This window comes from Rana temporaria, chromosome 4 (assembly GCF_905171775.1).
Source record: "Rana temporaria chromosome 4, aRanTem1.1, whole genome shotgun sequence".
Taxonomy (NCBI): Eukaryota; Metazoa; Chordata; class Amphibia; order Anura; family Ranidae; genus Rana; species Rana temporaria.
Genome location: NC_053492.1, coordinates 105,944,176 through 105,965,176, shown reverse-complemented (window position 1 = coordinate 105,965,176; position 21,001 = coordinate 105,944,176). Strand labels below are relative to the sequence as shown.

At 40.1% G+C, this 21,001-nt stretch overlaps 1 protein-coding gene across 2 annotated transcripts in view; it reads left to right on the top strand.

The window, feature by feature from the left end:
• The window catches only part of DZIP1L (DAZ interacting zinc finger protein 1 like), an 82,956-nt gene extending 64,224 nt beyond the window's left edge, over window positions 1–18,732 (top strand). For both annotated transcript variants that reach the window (XM_040348723.1, XM_040348722.1), the window contains exons 8-16: window positions 1,412–1,552; window positions 5,178–5,229; window positions 7,949–8,011; window positions 9,015–9,148; window positions 10,848–11,040; window positions 14,313–14,493; window positions 14,639–14,850; window positions 17,732–17,868; window positions 18,513–18,732. In XM_040348723.1, coding sequence (XP_040204657.1) covers window positions 1,412–1,552; window positions 5,178–5,229; window positions 7,949–8,011; window positions 9,015–9,148; window positions 10,848–11,040; window positions 14,313–14,493; window positions 14,639–14,850; window positions 17,732–17,868; window positions 18,513–18,671 — 1,272 coding nt within the window. In that variant the 3' untranslated portion in view covers window positions 18,672–18,732. The remainder of the gene's footprint in view (window positions 1–1,411; window positions 1,553–5,177; window positions 5,230–7,948; window positions 8,012–9,014; window positions 9,149–10,847; window positions 11,041–14,312; window positions 14,494–14,638; window positions 14,851–17,731; window positions 17,869–18,512) is intronic.
• The last annotated feature ends 2,269 nt before the right edge of the window (window positions 18,733–21,001 follow it).

Genomic DNA, 21,001 nt, shown 5'->3' with positions numbered 1-21,001 from the left:
TGTTTGAAATATGTCTCAACTCTCAAATTCATCTACTGAAAGGTCTCGCAACATTAGTCGACCATGACCTAGAAATGTAGACCTAGCAGTTCTTTAATGTTTAACTTGAGCTTCTATTTTGTTCTTCTATAGCAGATCTATAGTTTAGTAGTTTAAAGCCGAGCAGTCTGGCCGCCCATTGCACAGCTTGATCCTATATGGGGTGCGGTGGGCGACGGGACGGCTCACAGACAAAAAGCATTAATAACTGTATGGTTTTCATTGTCGACCTTAGCTGGTTGCTCGTTCGCATATTTTACAAAGTCTGTATCAATGTTGATGGACCCATGACTGTATCTATATATTCACATAATAAAAACAAAGTTTAAAAAAAAGAAATATGCCTCAAACGAGCAAGGAGCTCACGTTCAACTCAATTGACTCAGTATTGTTATTTGGAAAACACAAAATAAAATAATAAAAGCCTAATTTAAACTAAAGGTTACACCTCAGTAATCTGTGCAAAAGGTTTAGGCAAGTGTAAAATAATGCTGTAAATAAGGAATGCTTCAGATATAGAAATGTTAAACAGTTTATTTTTTATAAAAGAACTAAATGAAAAGTAAATGAACAGAAGAGAAACCAAATAAAATTTATATTTGGTGTAAACGCCCTTTGCCTTCAAATAGTATAAATTCTTCAAGGTACAATTGCACACAGTTTTTGAAGGAACTCGGCAGGTAGGTTGTTCCAAACATCTTGGAGAACTAACCACAGCTGCCTCAAATCCTTCTGTTTTTATATGTAATCCCAGAAAGATCAGGGCTCTGTGGGGCCAAACCATCACTGCCAGGACTCCTTGTTCTTCTTTACACTGAAGATAGTTTTAAATAGCATTGGCTGTATGTTTGAGGTTGTTGACCTGCTGCAGAATAAGTTGGGGGCCAATCACACGCCCCCCTGAAGGTATGACATGATGGAGAAGTATCTACCTTCACAGCATTGAGGACACCATTGATCCTGACCAAATCTCCAACTTCATTTATACAAATGCAGCGGAAGCCCCAAACTTGCACGGAACCTCCACCATGCTTCACTGTTGCCTGCAGACACTCATTATTGCACCGCTCTCCAGCCCCTTGGGAACAGACTGCCTCCTGCTGCAGACAAATATTTCAAATTTTGACTCATCAGTCCAGAGCACCTGCTGCCATTTTTGTACACCCCAGTACCTATGTTTTCATGCATTCTCATTTAGTCATGTTTCGACCTCCTATGCATCAAAAAACATAGGATTTGAGGTGCAGAAAAATGGCAGCACGATGGTTCACACCTGCCTAAAACTTTTACACAGTACTGCACATTAATCATTATTTATAGTCAAGATATTTCTGTACATATAGTGATGATATTGTTGTCTTGTGCTCTGCAGCTTCTAAATGAAAACAACAGACTGAGAGCATCCTTGTCTAATGATCAGCGAGCCAGAGATGAACAGTTTGAGACAACTATGCAGACACTAAACTCTACAATACAAAACCAGAAGAAGCTCATCAAGTCACAGGAGAAGAAGGTAAGTGCAGACTTCGTAGTACTACTTGTGGTACCTTGGCTAGTTTTCCCTTCTAAAATCTTTATGTATGCACTCAAAAATATGACATCATTATATTGGACAGTTTTACCTCATCATCTTACAAAAGATTCCTAAAACAAAATTCAAATGATTTTCAGGCTAAGAAAGTACCGGTACATGAAAATGTTAATCCTGGCAGAACGACAGTGTCCTTGAGTCTTCCTGTAGACTGAGCTTAAAACACAAAGAACATTATAATTCTTCCAAGCTATCTCCAATAAACTACTAATCCCCCTTCCCCTTCCTTGCAATGAAGATGAACAGAGGAACATGCATTTGTTGTGGGTAGCAAAGTTCATTGGTGGTTAGCACTTCTGCCTTCCAATACCCAGTCCTCAGTCCTGAGCTTGAATCCCAACCAGGACACTATCTGCACAGAGTTTTCATGTTCTCCCAGTGCATGTGTGTGTTTCCTCAGGATACTTTGTTCTCCTCCCACGCTCTAGAAATACTGGTAGGTTCATACTAACAACTCTAAATTGGCCCTATTATGTGTATTGGCCAGATTCAGAGAGAGTTAAGTCGGCGTATCAGTAGATACGCCAACGTAACTCTGAATCTGCGCCGTCGTAAATTTAAGCGTATTCTGGAAACCAGATACGCTTAAATTAGGCTAAGATACGAGTGGCGTAAGTCTCCTAGGCCGTCGTATCTTAGGGTGCAATATTTAGGCTGGCCGCTAGGTGGCGCTTCCGTTGAGTTCGGCGTAGAATATGTAAATGCCTAGATACGCCGGTTCACGAACGTACGTAGCCCGCCGCAGTAAAGATACGCCGTTTACGTAAGGCATTTTCCGGCGTAAAGTTATTCCAACAAATAGCTGGCCTAGTCAATGTTAAGTATGGCCGTCGTTCCCGCGTCGAAATTTGAAATTTTTACGTCGTTTGCGTAAGTCGTCCGTGAATGGAGCTGGACGTAATTTACATTCACATCGAAACCAATACGTCCTTGAGGCGTACTTTGAAGCAATGCACACTGGGATATTTACACGGATGGCGCTTGCGCCGTTCGTAAAAAACGTCAATCACGTCGGGTCACCAATCATTACCATAAAACACGCCCCCCAGCCTCATTTGAATTAGGCGCGCTTACGCCGGCCCCATTTACGCTACGCCGCCGTAAGTTAGGAGACAAATGCTTTGTCAATACAGTACTTGCCTCTCTGACTTAAAGGGGAGTTCCACCCACAATTTCACTTTTTAAATATAAATACCCCTGTAATACACAAGCTTAATGTAGTCTAGTAAAGTTAGTCTGTAAACTAAGGTCCGTTTTGTTAGGTTGTTACAGCATTTAAATAGTTTATAATCTAGAAATAGACCGTGGCCATCTTAAGTGTGGGCATCATGAAGCCAGACTGTATGACTTCCTGGATTTCAGCTTTGCATATCTCGCACATGCTCAGTGCACAAGCAATGTAATAGGTTTCAGTCAGGTTTGCAAGGACTACTGGGAAACATGATGCCTATCCCAGAAACCCTTGCAAATAGCCTAAGCAAATAAGGAGGAGGAAGTAATGAAGGACTACAAAATAAAGGTATTTACAAGCAACAAATTAAATAAAAATTGTCCATTCTGAACACTATGAGATTAGAGCATGCAGCACAGACAAACATAAAAAAATGGGTGGAACTCCTCTTTAAGGCGGCGTAGCGTAAATACGATACGCTACGCCGCCTTAAAGATGCGGCGGTCTCTCTGAATCTAGCTATTTGTATGCATGTGAGACAGGGACTTTAGATTGTAAGCTCCTTGAGGGCAGGGACTTCTGTGTGGTCGCTCCAGTATACATAAATGAGGAGAGGATGACAATGTTGTTCCTCTATATTACAAAGTGTGTCAAATATTTGTAATGTACCTAGATCATCCAAAGGAGATTGTTTTTTAAGTTATACTTTAAAGCTGGTTTCACACTATTGCAGATTGGATGTGATCCAATTTGCATGCTCTCTATAGAGTCGGTTTACACATCTCCGCAGCGGCTCCGGTGCAAATTTCATATGAGTCTGGTGTGCCTTTTGGTCCATTTCAGGTCCAAATTCAGCCAAAAATCTGTGCTGAAATCGGACCTGAAACGATGAATGGAGACGCACTAGACTCCTGCTGTGAGCCGCTGTGTTTTCCAGCGTGAACCCACCCTAAGGGTTTTGCTTAAACACAATTACAATTTCTAAATAATCCATAACCATATGGAGTACATTTTGCTGAAATTCAAGATAAACAAATACTATGCAAGAGCAATGCCTTTTATTTAAATCTTGGTTTTCCTGGTGCATTTTTTTTCCAGATCTGTAAGGTAATCCAAGATGAGACAACTTCTGTACATTGGCTCTGCGCAGGAGTTTCCTTTAACCCCCTTAGCGGTATCCCTGAGCGTGACTCGGGGTTGTTTTTCAATGCTAGGATCGGTATCCCCGAGTCACGCTCGGGGTAGATGTGCAGAGCGTGCAGCGGCGCGGCTTACCTTTCGCAGCATCCACAGACAAAGTTACTTACCTTGTCCCTGGATCCTGCGATGCATCCCCGCTGTGTGAGCGAGCGGGTCCTCGCTCGATTCACAGTGTCCCCGTGTGCCGCAGATCTCCGTTCCCTGCGACGTTACGATGCACGGGGGCGGAGAACTGCGCCAAATTCAAAAAAGTAAACAAACACATTACATACAGTATACTGTAATCTTATAGATTACAGTATACTGTATGTAAAAAATACACACCCCCCTTGTCCCTAGTGGTCTGCCCAGTGCCTTACATGTTCTTTTATATAATAAAACTGTTCTTTCTGCCTGCAAACTGTAGATTGTCCATAGCACCAAAAGTGTCCCTTTATGTCAAAAATGGTTTTAGAGCAGCTAGAAAACAGCGATAATAAATTATAATCACTTGCAGAATTGTGCGATATTGATTTGTGGGGAAATTCGTCATAAAAAAATAAAAGTAATGACAGCGACAATTCTGCAACTGAGCAAATTTCAGTGATTTTGAGTTGATTACATTATTGAATAATTTTTATTATAATTATATTATTATTTGTTATAATTATTTATTATATTATAATTTATAATTTTGTTTTAAAAAAAAATTCATACCCGGGATGCCTACTAGACTCTTGTTTGGTCAGATTTAAATGAGTTATTCCTAAGAATTGCAGGCCTACAGTATAAAACGCCAAATTTCCTTGCAAAATAATTGTACCGCTTTTGGTACGTAATTCCAGACAGAATCATACCGCCAGGGAGGTTAATAGAGGCCGAGCTTGTGCGGTGTGACTGGTCTTGTATCCCCTGTAGTTGTTTGGAGTGGGGGGATCTGCTAAGTCCCACAGGAAACACAGATATCAGTATGTATTGAAGGAGTTGAGAATCTTCACTCAATAAATTGTGTGAATATTCACTTTGGTTATCCAGTCACATGAAAAGCAACTTTCTGTTCACTGAAATTGCCTAATCATATGCAGATGGAATAAGTAAATAGGAATTCGCTTTTCACCTAAAGCGACGCAGCATGACTGGGCTAACCCTTAATTAAATAGTGTTTATTCAATGTAATAACCTTTAAAATTTCTCTAGATAAAGGAACTGGCTGCAAGAAAAGAAATCAAAGAGATTGAGATCAAGGAAGGTAAGAGCTACATTTATACAGAACTGTACCTATAATAAAAGGGGCAACTTCCTTAAGTTGCCTACTGTACTATGGGGCATCATCCTGGTCTTGGCTTCACTGCTTAGTGAGGCATAGGGGGTTAATTACGAAAGGCAAATCCACTTTGCACTACAAGTGCACTGCAAGTGAACTTCTAAGTGCAGTCACTGTAGATTTGAGGGGAAGCTCTGCTGATTTTACCATCCAATCATGTGCAAGCAAACATTTTGTTTTTTATTTTCCTTGCATGTCACCCTCAGATCTAAGGTGACTTCACTTAAAAGAGCACTTTCAGTGCACTTGTAGTGCAAAGCGGATTTGCCTTTCGTAAATAACCCCCATTGATTTGGGAAAAAAATAGAAGAAAGGGTGCTCAAGCTTTTCAAATGTCACTGGTTGCATAGTTATTCCAGGTCAGTGACTGATTAGGTAGTGAAACCATAGATGACAGCCCCAAAGACTGCACTTTTGAAAACAAGTCAGTAGTTGCAGCCTCCGTATTTCACAAGTTTCCTTTTAATAATAAACTTGATTTGCTTGCCATGAGCAGTGTAGTAATATATGTTATTGCAAGATCTGCTACAAAGGGCCTGTTAATATATAGTAACTCAAACATACATAAATAGTATTCTAATATCCTGTGGTTTTTAAATTACACACATGTAATGTCCTTGTCAATATGTGTAATCACATTTTCTATATCTAACAATTTTGTAAAGAAGTTATTGAAAAAATAAAGACCTTCAGTGAAGGACTTCTATGCAAGGTTTTTTATATATATATATATATATATATATATATATATATATATATATATATATATATATATATATATATATATATATATAAAGAATAGAGTTGCTCTCTAAAACTAAAAATAGGAAAGATAAGATTTCTTATAACATATAGAACCCATGATAAATAGGCTATACATAACAATAAATCAGTTTTACTGTATAATAAATCCATACAATATTCAGAAAACAGTATTCCTCGATGGATGACATATAGCATCATATCCACCGTAAAATTCAAAATGCAAAAAAGTCAATAAGTATAAATCCTCCTCATGATGTATCAGATCACACTGACAAACACAGTGATTGTCCACCACCACCACATAAATTTCACGCTTACCAGCTTACACAAGCTGAACCGCTTGTGTCTAATACCCAACCAGGGCCTTTTCCTCATAAGATGTCAGAGAGATAGCACTCAGACTGGGTAGACTTTCACTGTGCAGAGGAAACCAAATAAGCATAACTTTCAGCATGATTGTGAATCCGAAAAGAGAGAGACTCGCCATAGTATAAAACCAAACTAATTGTTTAATGAATAAAATGCAACGCACTTACATCAAATTGGATTATGTACAGCAGATTTAAAAAAATGTAATGGCCGGCTGAAACAAATGGCCGTCCTTCTGGGATAACAAACAACGTGGTGACGTAGGAAGGAGGAACGTGCTGACGTCACCATTTTGTTTGTTATCACGGATGGACGGGCGTTTTTTTCAGCCGGCAGTTTTTTTTATAATGAAACCCCCTGTAATAAATCTGCGCTGAGGTGCTGGGTAAGACTGCTGCCTCCCTGTTGTACCCCAGTAATGGGGTATGAAAATTAGTATTATATGTAAAGGAGTAGTGGCGCTGCCCGCTAATGTTTGGTGTATAGATGGTTAAATCCACTCCTGTATTGGCTGTGATGCAGTTTATGACTTAGGACTGTTTTTGCTTATGTTGTAAGGATTGGTTTATTCAATTTAGTACTTTGCACCTCCACTGCATCACCAGTGGGATATAGATATTTGAAGCATCTTGATTGATGTTTTTCACCGCAATTGTTCATTATAGAGTTGCACTTCACATAAAACCATAGTATTAACCCTCTCACTTCCAGAGTCACCTAGTTTTTTTGAGACGCACCATGGGAAGAGCAATCCACTAATATATTGCTGTTCAGCAACAGGGTACACCATCTGACTGTAGAGACCACCCTACACGTCCAGCCTTATCTCCATAGACCTCTCTGAACTAGCAACAGGAGTTTATACACCATATAAGCCTACCCATCCTGTGGTTACCCGACATTTCATTCATTTATTATATATCTGTGAGATTATCAATACCTAGATCTGCTTTTTGCCACACAGCCAATACAGGAGTGGATTCAACCATCTATACACCAAACGTTAGCGGGTCTATATCATCCAATTTGATGTAAGTGCATTATGTTTTATTCATTAAACGATAAGTTTGGTTTTACACTATGACGAGTCTCTCTTTTCTCGGATTCCACAATCACGGTGCCTGAGTGACGATCCTTTACCTAGTGTAAAGTTATGCTTTTCTGGTTTCCTCTGCGTAGTGAATGTTTTCTATGCAAGGTTATATGATGAACTCTATACATGTTTAGATGATACATTTCTACATAATGAATATATATTAAAAAGAAAATGAAACTATTATATGCAGTGGTCTAAAAATCTGACAGTATATTCAATAAACCTTTGAGGGAAGAATGACGTAACTATGTTGTATATGTAGGATAATGATTCTGGATTGAGCACATATAGTAGAATTATGATGAGATATTTACAGTTAGACCACTCTTGGAAATAAACCACTTTTACCGAATATCTATTTGCCAAATAAATTGACCCATTATTACAGTAATTTGTTGTTGTCTTTTAATACAGTGCCACAAGTATCTCATGTGGTTTTGCCTGTTGGAAGTGCAAAGGATGATTCTAGTGAAGATGGTAGGTGAAATGTCATTTTTTTTACAGTCAATAAAGCTTAGCACTGTGTTGCACACTATAGTGTGTGCGCAAGCATATAATAATAAACGTAAGCATAAATAGCATTTAACATAAAGTTGACCATATATGTTACAGCTTAATTGTAAAATTGTTTTAAAGGCAAACTTTTTTTTCCTAATGCATTCCCCCCATTAAGGTAAAAATGTTGTTGTTTACTGTCTTACTCCACAGAGTCTGATTAAAACCAATGTGAGCTGTTTTTTGCTGTCTGCTAGTGTAAAGATTGTCTTTCACTTCCTTTTCTGGAGACACAATGCAAAGTAAGAGAAGTGAGAAGGTAGAGAGGAAAGAGAAGAGAATTAAGAGAACATCCCACCTTAAACCGCTGTCACCAGAAAAAGTGTCCCTATTGAAAGATTTAGCATCACTTTGTGTCCTGGTGGCAACTCTCAAACTTTGGATTTCCCATCACTTTCTGTGTCAGTGGCAATGGTCACTAGGACTAATAGGGGCTGAATCTCTCTAGTGGGGACACAGAGAGCAATAAATACTTGCTTACAGAAATGGATAGAATGGAATGCTAAATCCCGAAAGTATTTAGTACTTCACCTATGAGTGTAGGGATGTGTAGAACCCTAGGTAGTCAGTTCCCACAGACTTCAAAGGCCACTCTGAAGACTGAAGAGAAAGATTCATGTACTCTTTCTAAGCTATAACGTGACATGGAACTTAATTCTTCCCTCCTCTATCCTTATATGCACTTTAAGGGCAGATTCAGAACTTTCTTCTTTAGTGCATTGTGTTAAAAAGCTTGTTACATCATTATGGAAGGCTAGCACACCATAACAGACAAAAATGAGACATACAGCATTTTACCAACGTGTTTCATTAAAATCGGTGTGCCTGGGAAGTAATTGCTTTTAGCTGTATACAGTAGCATTATCCCTGACACATGTTATAGCATTTTGTTACAATTTTCTTCTTTTCTGTCTGTTGTGTGCAGAGCTGGATGTAACTCTAGATCAAACTATGAAAAAGATTGAAGCACTAAGAAGAAACCCTGACTTTATCAGACAATTCCGTCCCATCCTGGAGGAGACCTTAATGGAGAAGCTTGAAAACATGGGTGTGAAAAAGGTAAAAAGCTTCTCTGTTGGATACATTTCTCAGAGCAATCGCGTATCTACAGCTCGAGTATTGCCGTTGAGGTTCTCCTAGTACTGGAATAATCATTGGGTTGGTTTAGGACTGCTGTTAGAAATCATGGGCACAGCCTACCTGACAGGCCTCCACCCTGCCACGAAAATATCAAATGATATTCTTGCTAAAATGCGAATGCTTAGATGCTAAGCCTCACACTCATGGCAGAAATGATACCCTCATTGAACAAGACCCATTTATGTGAACAGTGCTGCTCTGCAAGTGCTCAATGCATTTGCGTTGCGCTAGTACAGGGTTAATGCGGGTGGTAGGGAGGCAATATGCCTCCTCACCGCCTATCAAATGCTCTCTGAAATGTGATAAAAATACTGACTGTTCTTCAGACAGAAAAGCACATTTCAACAAGTCCTTAATTTCTTTTTAAATATATTTTTTCAAATTATTCAATTTCTTACTGTGACAGACCCCGTACACAAGATGAGTCTGTCCACCATAAATGCTTCGTCTTAGCTTTCCCATTCACTAGTCGTAGCTCAGTGTAGGGTAAAGCATCCAACAGTTTATTAGAACTGTAATACAAGTCTTGTATACAGTTAAAGAGGAGGTCCCTACCTCGTGCTCATATTACTCTAACAATACATCTGTAACCAGAAACATAAATTAACATGAGCTAATTAACAAATCCCTTAAAGCAGCCAATGTGACTCCCTAACTACAATACACATTATCATACATATCAACACAGAACTCCTTCATACAATTGCAGGGTTAATTAGCACAACCAACAATGGGTGAAAGACTCTTATGCCCTGTACACACGATCGGTTCATCCGATAAAAACGTTCTGATGGATTTTTTCATCAGATTTCCGATGAAGCTGTCTTTCTGAATACCGGATCAGTGACTGCATCTGACTGGATACAATCACAGTTTGGCTGACATTTTCCCACATGGTTCCTTTTGATTTTTCAGTTGAAATTCATCAGGCTTGGTAATCCCAACAGGGCCAGCAACAGCCTAATTTTCAGCCAATTCAGCAGTAATTGACCCAAAATTCTAGCCATGTATGGCCAGCTGAACCCTTTGACACTGTATAAAATGAATAAAAAGTATTTGACTGTGGTGTCAAGGCTACATTAATGCTTTTCAATTTTTTTCATTTAGTCTTTGATTTTTGTTGAAATGTGTGATGATCGCCATATCTTTGGGTACCTGCAGAGCTTATCAAACAATTATATATTTTTTCCAGGAAGAATAAAAAAAAATCTCTTTTGAATAAAATAAATGTCAAATTTTTGTTCAATCACCCGTTAATCCTACATTTTGCTGTATATGTATGAATATAAAGGCAGATGTTATCATTTTTATATGTGCCTGCTGTTAAGAAGATTATTTCCTACATAGTCAACCAGATACGTAAAGCCTGGACTACAGCAGTACACAGCTTCAGTATGATTGGGTGATATATTTATATATATATATATATATATATATATATATATATATATATATATATATATATATATATATATATATATATATACGGTACATCTTCCCTTCCAGTTTTTATAAATTGAGGTGACTGTATATTTTGTATTGCCTACTAATACAGTGCTCCCCTCCATTGTTTGCCAGTTTCACAAATTAATATGTAATTATATGATGTTAATTAAAGGGCGCAAAAGGAATTCCTGCATCTACCTACAAAGATCTGAAGGATCTTCTCATGAAGCAGCAGCAGCAGAAAATAAAGAAGTTTCCAGACTTTGAGGCTCTGAAAAACAGGTTGGGCAAGGTGCTTACCAAACGAGTGAAGCAGCAGAGAAGGAGCGAGGAGACATTACAGTCCACCTATTCACAGCTATCTTGTGAGTGAAATGCTTTCTTTAGTCACTCTATAAATACAATGACGTGAACATTATTCACTGTGAGAGGATATTACTGTACATATTTACATAAAATGTTTTTTACTCCGGGTCTATTCCATGCTGGTGGCATAACAGTTCAGATACCTCTAGGTCCCTGAATGCTGATTTCAGAACACAGCACAAAACCCAAGGCTAACCAGATCTCTCATGGATTGTGTGCAGTACATCTGGCATGAAGAACAGGAAGGGAAATACTACATGTAAACCATGAAGGTCATCTTGGCTTTAATACAGCATCTTGGGATTAAAGATAGTACAGGGTGGGCCATTAATATGGATACACCTTAAAGGGGAATTCCAGACAATATTTATTTTTTTTAAAAGTCAGCAGCTACAAAAAGTGTAGCTGCTGGCTTTTAATAAACAGACACTTGCCTGCTCCAGCGTTCCAGCGGCGCGCCGGCCGGGGCTCCGCTCCTCTCCCCCCCTCCCCGGCCGGCGTCTTCATTGTCCCTGTGGGCACCCGGCCGTGACAGCTTTAGGCTTCACGGCCGGGCACCCACTGCGCATGCGCGAGCGGCCCGGCGCTGCGCTGTTTGATTGGACAGGCGATCGCCTAGGACCTGTCACGTGTCCTAGGCGATCGCCTACAGGGAGGGGCTGCCAAAAGGCGATTAAGCTTAATCGCCTTTGCAGCCCCTCGGCAGAAGGAGGAAGTTCGACAGGAAGTCCCCTTCTCCTGAAGCCCCCACTCCCCCCCCAAAAAAAGTGGCATGTAAGGGGGTGAGGAGTGGGATAAGCGGAAGTTCCATTTTTGGGTGGAACTCCGCTTTAATAAAATGGGAATGGTTGGTGATATTAACTTCCTGTTTGTGGCACATTAGTATATGTAAGGGGGGAAACTTTTCAAGATGGGTGGTGACCATTGTGGCCATTTTGAAGTCGGCCATTTTGAATCCAACTTTTGTTTTTGGTGTATCCAAAACATCTGGGGTGCCAAGTTTGCCATCACTGCTATAGACGAAAGATGGCTACATCTCAGGCTCACATTGCTGAGAGGTTGTCCTGCAGACACAGCTGATCACAGATCGGTGTAAAAAGCCAATCACAGCATGTCTTTACCATGTGACCAGCTGTTTCCAATAACAGCTGATCATAGTGTAAACAGTATTTGAAGGGTATTGACAGTCCTCTCCTCACTCTGATAGCGTGTGAGGAGAGAAAAGCTGATAACCATCAAATCCACAAAGGGGACACCTGAACTAACAATCAGGGCACTGATCATCAGTTTCCTGATGATCAGTGCAGCCCCAACAGTGCCCACAAGTGCTGCTAATCAGTGCCCACCAGTGATGTCTGTCAGTGCCCATCAGTGCTGCCTGTCAGTGGCCATCAGAGATGCCTGTCAGTGGCCATCAGTTCCACCTATCAGTGCCCATCAGTGCCACCTTTCAGTAATGATTATCAGTGCCCCTCAGTGCCGTATATCCGTGCCCATCATTGCCGCCTATTAGTGCTCATCAGTGTTGCCTATCAGTGCCACACATCAGTCCATCCTCATCAGTGCCACCTCATCAGTGCCCATTAGTGCAGCCTATCAGTGCCAATCAGTGCAAAAAATCTTTAATAGAAACAACATTTTATTTTTATTTTTTTTATTCTTTTTTTGTCTTTTGTCATTTAGTAAAAAAATTAAAAACCCAATGGTGCTTAAATACCACCAAAAAAAAAGCTGTATTTGTCTCAAAAAATTATAAATATTTTGTTTGTGTACAGTGCAACAACATTTTTAGCATTTATTTGAGACAAATACAGCTTTTTTTTAAAAGGGTATGAAAGTGCCTAGTAGGCAAGTGGTCAACGTTGTGTTTTTGATGCAGTTTTTGAGTCACATGTCCTGTGTAAAATGCACCGCAAATACAGTAAAAATGTGGCAAAAATGAATATGCATTTTTACCGTGTTTTTGGTTGGTGTAAAAGCGTCCTAAAGCATCCCTTTAAATCCTATGTAGCTCTTCACGCCAGTCAGTTGCGCTTTAATTGCAAAAAATCCTTCTTGCTGCATTTTTGGTGCATGTTCGGTCAGGTAAAAAAACTGCACCTCCCCATTGAAATGAATAGAAAACGCATCAAAAACGCAACACGCCTGTGGGAAGGTGTGATTTTGCTGCAAAGCAGTGTGAAAGTGTCCTAAATATGACAAATATCCTGTTTAAATTTGCTAATGTGTTTACAACAGTATTTACAGAATATCAGTGTTACACCCGGATGCCCATAGAGCTCAGTGGGGTCTGCCCATGTCCACTCTGCACAAATTAAGGGCCAGATTCTCGTCCAGCGGCGTATCTTTGCGGCGGCGTAACGTATCCGATTTACGTTACGCCTCCGCAACTTAGACGGGCAAGTGCTGTATTCTCAAAGCACTTGCTCCGTAAGTTGCGGCGGCGTAGCGTAAATCGGCCGGCGTAGGCCCGCCTAATTCAAATTTGGAACAGGGGAGCGTGTTTTATGTAAATGTTCTGTGACCCGACGTGATTGACGTTTTTCACGAACGGCGCATGCGCCGTCCGTGGAAATCTCCCAGTGTGCATTGCTCTTAATACGCCACAAGGACGTATTGGTTTTGACGTAAACATAAATTACGTCCAGCCCCATTCACGGACGAGTTACGCAAATAACGTAAAATTTTCAAATTTCGTTGCGGGAACGACGGCCATACTTAACATTGGTACTCCGCACTTACGCCACCATATAGCAGGGGTAACTATACACCGGGAAAAGCCTAACGTAAACTGCGTAACTTTACTGCGTCGGCCGGGCGTATGTTCGTGAATTTGCGTATCTAGCTGATTTACATATTTCGACGCGTAAATCAGCGTGCACGCCCCTAGCGGCCAGCGTAAAAATGCACTTACGATCTGACGGCGTAAGAGACTTACGCCTGTCGGATCTAATAGATATCTATGCGTAACTGATTCTATGAATCAGGCGCATAGATACGACAACACAACGCAGAGATACGACGGCGTATCTGGAGATACGCCGTCGTATCTCCACTGAGAATCTGGGCCTTAATGTGCACAGTACAGATGTAATATCCTTCTCCCTGCTGATCGTAGTGCTCTGTGTGGAAGATCCCTCAACAATTTGATTTGTTTCTATCGGGAACAATGCTTCTTCCAATCCTTTTCATAAATAATTAGTAGGACTCTTTTTTTGGCACCTGTTTGTAATGAATTAGAATGATTTCATTTGTTCCCTTTTCATCATAGTACAAAGTCCAAGAAGCCCACGCAGCATCCCACCTTCAGATTCCTTACCTCGGCTCAGGAGTGTGCAGATTGTAGAGTCATATTCACCAACCAAAGCCCCGGTCCCTTCACCTCGCTCTAAGGGCTTAGCTAGTCACAATACAGCTGGAAATATAAATGTTACTCCACAGCCACTGCCAAGGTAAGATAACTCTACCTAGCATTCAATTTCAGTACATCCAGCTTTGTACTGAAAATAATAGCCTTGTACCAAGTGTGGATTTACAATCTTAATATATTTTGTGTGCAAATGACATCTTTGTTTATAACCTTGTGATTCTCTCCAGAACACCACCATTCACCTCTGAAGAGGAGACATCTATGGTTGACCATCGTCCTTACAGCTCTCTAGCACAGAAAGGCAAACCGGACTCCCAGGCTGTCTCTTCTGTGCAGAAGCAGATTCAAGAGGACAGTGATGATGACTGGTCCGGGTCAGAGATCTCTCTAGGGAAGCCAAGCCCAAGGGTTGTTAGCTTTTCCAAAGACAGCAACCAAGGTCAGAACCAGTCACAATGGACAGTGTTTTCAAATGATTTAGTGATGTACCATGTCACAGAATGTTGTAATGTAAATATGTTCAACTTGTTGTTCCATTACCCCATTCATACAGAGGATCTTATTTATACAACCTGAGGGAACTTAAATGGGTTGTAAAGGTTTGTTTTTTATTTTCTAAATAGGTTCCTTTAAGCTAGTGCATTGAATTTCTCACTTCCTGTTCCTCCTTATTTTTATTTTTTTTTATGTATTTTTTTTTTTAAGTTTTTTTTTGTGCGTGTACTCGAGAGAGGAGCCGGACTGCAGGAGTCGGGAGTAGGCAGGCCTCCCCCAGAGGCAATCTGCCACCTTTCTCCATGCCCCGGGTGGCAATGGTGGGTGTGTGAGGGGGTCCTCCCACATTGCCCGCCCTACCTGCTCCGCTTTGAAGCCCAACGGGGCAGAGGGACTCCCTATAAGGGAGTGAGAGGATCTAGCCCGCTTAACCAGCCCTGTTAGTCCTTTGCCTCTCTTTTTAGAGACCGCGTGGTCAAAGTGCATGCATGTTAACCCAATTTCGAGTGCGTGTGTAAGTGTGGTGGTTTTTGTGGGAGGAGGGTGGGCGTACTAAGCACAGGCTTACCTCGCATAGCACACCCACCGGGAGCCGGTTCCTCCTTAGTAAGCTGTTCTGGCTGACTAACCCCCAGCCAGAACATCTCGGATGATGGTGGAAAGCTTACTGAGGAGAAACAGGAAGTGAGAAATTCAGACAAAGAAAAAAAACATTTAGATGGGAAATTGAAGGAAAAGGTAAGTGAACCAACAATGCACTAGCTTAAAGGAACCTATTTAGAAAATAAAAAACAAACCTTTACAACCCCTTTAAGCAGCAGTGGTGCATAATACATCCAATCTAAGACCAGCTGTCTGTCTGTTAACATATTTAAGAAAATGACCAACAAAAGAAATAAACACAGTGCATATTCAAACTAGCTTGCAAAGTGTATTCTTTAAAGTAAACCTGTGCCCAGGCTGAAGACCTTCCCTATTTTCTCTGGCAGCAGGGACTTGACAATTTAAGGATATTCCGAATATTCAGGAAAAAAAAATTCTTGAGGGGACTCACCGCCTTCAAGATGTTTCAAGACAAAAACGCTACACCTTGTTTTGGGACAAGGCCTTGATAGTCCTAAAAACCTGGTGTGATGTTTTGTTGAACTACTAGTCTCAGTACAAAAAAAATCCCTAGATCATTTTAAGAATTCATGTAACTCAAGTCATGTAATTATGATTATGTAAGCTGTTGCACCCATTCCAATATTCAAGGCTGCTATAATGGCTAAATTTCTTTAAAATGGCATGTGTTATACACTTTGGATTGGAATCTTCCTTGCTATATTCTGACTCTTGCCTCATTTACATGCTTATTGGCGATACCATATAGGAATAAAGTGCTAGTCTAGCCTGAGGAAAAGATGATCCGCACTCTGGTCGTTGCTCTTAAACAATTGACGTATTTATTGACAAGCCACAGTAGACAAACGCAAATAGGAACAACCTTTCCTATCTGCGTTTGTCTACTGTGGCTTATCAATAAATACATCAATTGTTTAAAAGCAACGACCGGAGTGCGGATCATCTTTTCCTCATTATTGTAGGCAGCCAGCGACTGTGGATAGAGCACCTGGGAGCTCTGATTTCCATGTGATGTATGGGTAGTAGCACTGACTTTTTTGTTTATATTCTAGTCTAGCCTGAGCTTCAGAGCTGCTTTACTTCACTGTGGTGTTTGTTAGAGATGTGGCCTTAGTAAACAACACTGAAGAAATGGCAGCACTCCAAGATCCATCAAAATTCTTATTTAATAGACGAACATCCCAAATGTTACAATCAAGTTCAAATGGTAGACGCGTTTCATACAAAATTGTGCTTATTCATTGGTAATGAATAAGCACATCTTTGTGTGAAACGCGTCTAACTGTTTGTAACACTTGAGATGTTCGTCTATTAAATAAGAATTTTGATGGATCTTGGAGTGCTGCCATTTCTTCAGTGTTGATCGTATGCAGAGGCGAGCCAAGGCAGGCACCTGTGATATCATTTGGCTTCCTGTCTCACCTGGAGCAGCGAGTTCTTTTGTTTGGATATGTGACCTTAGTAGACTAGAACTCCCCATCATGCCACAAGGAGCTGTCAGCTTAGCCCATCCATAATCATCCACCAAAATTTTAACAATCATACATTATATCACAGGTAATCCTAAAGCTATGGAAAATGATTACAACGTGCGCTTTCCCCTTCCACTCCTTACTTTGACATCTACATAACAATGCAATGCAGTTAATTTACTAAAACTGGAGAGTACAAAATCAGGTACAGCTGTGCATGGTAGCCAATTAGCCTAAATAGCTTCCTTTACCTTAGTGCAGTCCTCCTTCACTTACCTCATCCTTCCATTTTGCTTTTTTTCTTCTGAGAAAGCCTCACTTCCTGTTCTTCTGTCTCTAACTCCACACAGTAATGCAAGGCTTTCTCCCTGGTGTGGAGAAAGCCTCTTGAGGGGGGCGAGAAGGAGTGTCCTTTTAGGGGGAAGCTTACCCGCATAGTATCTTGATATCTGATCCTCCATTTTGATCATTTCATTCATTTGATGGGCAGCCTAATTTACCAAAAGCAATGCTCAAAAGGAGGGAGAGGAGTGGCCAAGCATGACATTTACAAGAAAAATGTATATTTGCATATCACTTTAGCTGCCATAAGGGAGCTGGATCTACATAATAGAATGCTGGGACATGTGGTTTTTACTTTTAGTTGCCTCTGTATTAAACAGCTTTAGCATATGCTCAAGTTTAGATATATTTACTTTCTATTGATGTGACGTTGTCTTCTATATGCAGGTTCCTTTGTGCATTCCGTAGCACGTAACTTAGAGAAGCAGCTGTCAATGCAAAGGGAGAAACCATTTGGAGGCTTGGACACTATCCCTACTAAACCAATGAAGTCCCCAAACACAACAGCAGCAGGAAAATCGCAGGTAAATTGAATGTCAAAAAATTACATGAATATGTCTGTGCTACAAGCCATGTGCAAATCTATGTGGCCTATTAAAAAAGTTGTGATTAAAAGTAAAAACGAATAGAAGAGCCAGGTCATGTGATCTGTAAAAGTCACCGTTTCAGCTCTCCTCTGACATTAAGCTTTATCTGCGCCATTAATTAGCGTAAACCCCATGGGCATTGACTGACTATATACGCTACAGGCCAAATTTAATGAATTTGTGTACATAATAAAACAGAGTATAATGGAGAGTGGATAGCTATAGCGTTCCTATGTGTTTCTGTCTCAATTTTTAATTCTGCAGTCTGATGGGAAAAATTACAGGTTTGTTTTCCCCAAAAAAGTGTCCTGAGAGCTGGAGCACATATTTAACTTTTTAATATATTTGCATATTCTTATTTATATATTTTTAGTAAACAAGATTTTTAGCAAACAAGATAAAAAATGTATTATCTCATGCAATATTTTAGAAAAATGTCATTTAACCTTCATATCGCATGCGGAATCCTTTAGTGAATTTACCCCATTGTTTTTAAGCACTGGTTTATTTTACAATATAGAACGTGTGTTCTTCAGACTGTTAACACTGTTCAGTAAAACAAAGTCTGACTTATTTTCTAGTCTTGGGATGATGACTCTGAACTCTCCTCCTTGGAAGACATCACAGATAACCTTGACCTCAACCCGAAGAAACCTCAGCCTGCTGTACGTCACAGTGCGGACTCTACAGGCTCCCATGGGACCAGTGTCTGGAGCTCCGCCAGTGGAAGGGGCTGGTAGAAGAATTTAAGGGTTATCAGTCATACCCACAATAAACTCTTTGGTTTGGTCTGAGCTTTAATACTTGCTTATGTTTTGAGTTGCAACAACAGAGGTGCTATGTGTGGATTTGCACATTAAAAAATGAAAGTTGGAACATGGAATCTTGGCAATCTAGCTAAGTTAAATATAAAACAATACCTGCGCTGTAATGCCCAATCCACCAAATGTATATAAGCTGCTGGATAAAAACCTATCCCCCAGGCTATATAATACTAAAGAGTTAACCAGTGAATCAGCACTATACAAAAGCTAAAACTGTGTTATAATAAACCATGCAAATTTATGATTATCAGTATGTAGGATTCCAACTATCTACTACCTACCAAAAATTCACAAACGTTTAATAAACAAATGTGTTTACAAAGATTGGGAACACCCAATCGTCCTTTTGAAGGTCCAAAATGCTCTTCGGGACTTTACCCTATCGGGGAGGCCTTTTTTAGGAGGGTTAAATTCCCTCCTCTGTCAAGGACTCTCCAATCTCTAGGTTTAACAAGGTAACTGTGATTCAGGTGGAGAAGTCTCCTTACTTCAAGGATTCCACAGACAGGAAGGTAGAATAAGTCTTTGTTTACAGTCCCTGGTTCAAACCTTTACTTCGATCTGGCCACGGCCCTTGTGTGACAGACAGTCACCGAGTGGGCTAAGCTCCTAAGCTAAGGTCTGGGTAAGGAGCAGGTCTCCCCAATCTACTTGGAAGTGGGGGACTAACTAGTCTAGGTTCTCAAATATGTTTGTGATGCCTCATTGGATGCGACTCCACTGCTTTTGAAACTCTCTGTCTTCCAGGATGAGCGGCTCTTTAGTGCCACCCTGGACGACATCTTTAGGATCTTTATGGGAGGGAAAATACTTTTCCAACAAACCAGAAAAAGGATAGAACCACAATGCAAGCAGGAACTATCCTTCTCTGCATATTTGTTTGCTCACCAGGCTCTTCGGACAAAAGGTCAAAGCCCTTCAGTGTTCCTGACCTCACAAGTTCAGTAAAAATATTAAACACAGAAACATTAAGAAACAAACTGATGCAAAATGTTGTATCTCCTCCTACAGAGAGAGGTAACGTGGTTAACTTTATATGTTTCTACCCTTGTAAAAGATGTAAAGTTTGTCGATCTACTTAGATAATACCTCAAAGAACATTGTATACGTTTAAATCTAATGTTACTGGTAAGTAATATGATATAAGAAACTGTATTACATGTGGTACCACCCATGTTACCTATTTACTAGAGTGCCCTTGTGGCCTCCAGTATGTGGGCTGCTCTGCACATAAATGAAATGTGAGATAAGATTAGAAGCAAAATCCAGCAGAAGCTGCGGAGTATAAAAGAGAAGAGAGGTGACTATAAGTGTAGCAATATATTGCTAAATGTTTTACCTTCATTAAATGTAACCATAATATTACACTTAAAGGCGTCTCTCTTCTCTTTTATACTCAGTTGTGACATGATGCTACTTGTATATCAAGACATCGCTTGTATATCAAGTCAAAATTTGTTAAAAAATGTTGCTTGTCTTGCTAAGCGCTCTCAAACCAAGTTACTCTCAAAACAAGTTTTTTTTTCAATAATGGCAAAATGATCATTTAAATTGAGATCCCTCTATTGCCTGGCATACACTGTCTTTCTGAGGAAGTCCTTTTGACAAAATGTGTTGACAACAGTGGGGTACTACAGGTGATTTAGCCCAATATACAGCAGAAGAGAGGTGGTTTGACCCTTGAAACATCAGATGTTTTAAGACCATCATAGAGATAAGTGGTCATATATATTTGGTGCACGCTCTGGCATTTGTATATGGTGGTGCATGGAGGTGAAGGATTGCAGGAAGAAACATTATTTGGCATTTGGTAGACACATGTATTGAAGGATTATACTATAATTTATCTAACTCTGCTTATTGGTGTATGGGGAAGTTGATCATGTGTTTGACACTGAAAGATGTATATATTCACTATTGTAATTATCAAAATATGTATCTTTAATATATATCTTTTTAACCAGTTTTGGATGGGGTATGACATAACATAGTTTTAGATATTTTATAATGTTGGTCCACTGGTTCACTCTAGTTATGCTACACAATTGTCTTTTGTTTGGATGTTGAAAGGTATATTGTACAAAAAAATCCCCAAGTAGTGATAATCCTGCACTTATTCTTCAAAGGCAAGTCTATCCAAAATTAAATGCTGGTATGTATGTCGATCAACAGGCTTGTTAAAACTTCACTGCAAAATATCACCCATGGGAGCCTTGCCTTCCCCACGCATCTTCAGCAACTACCAT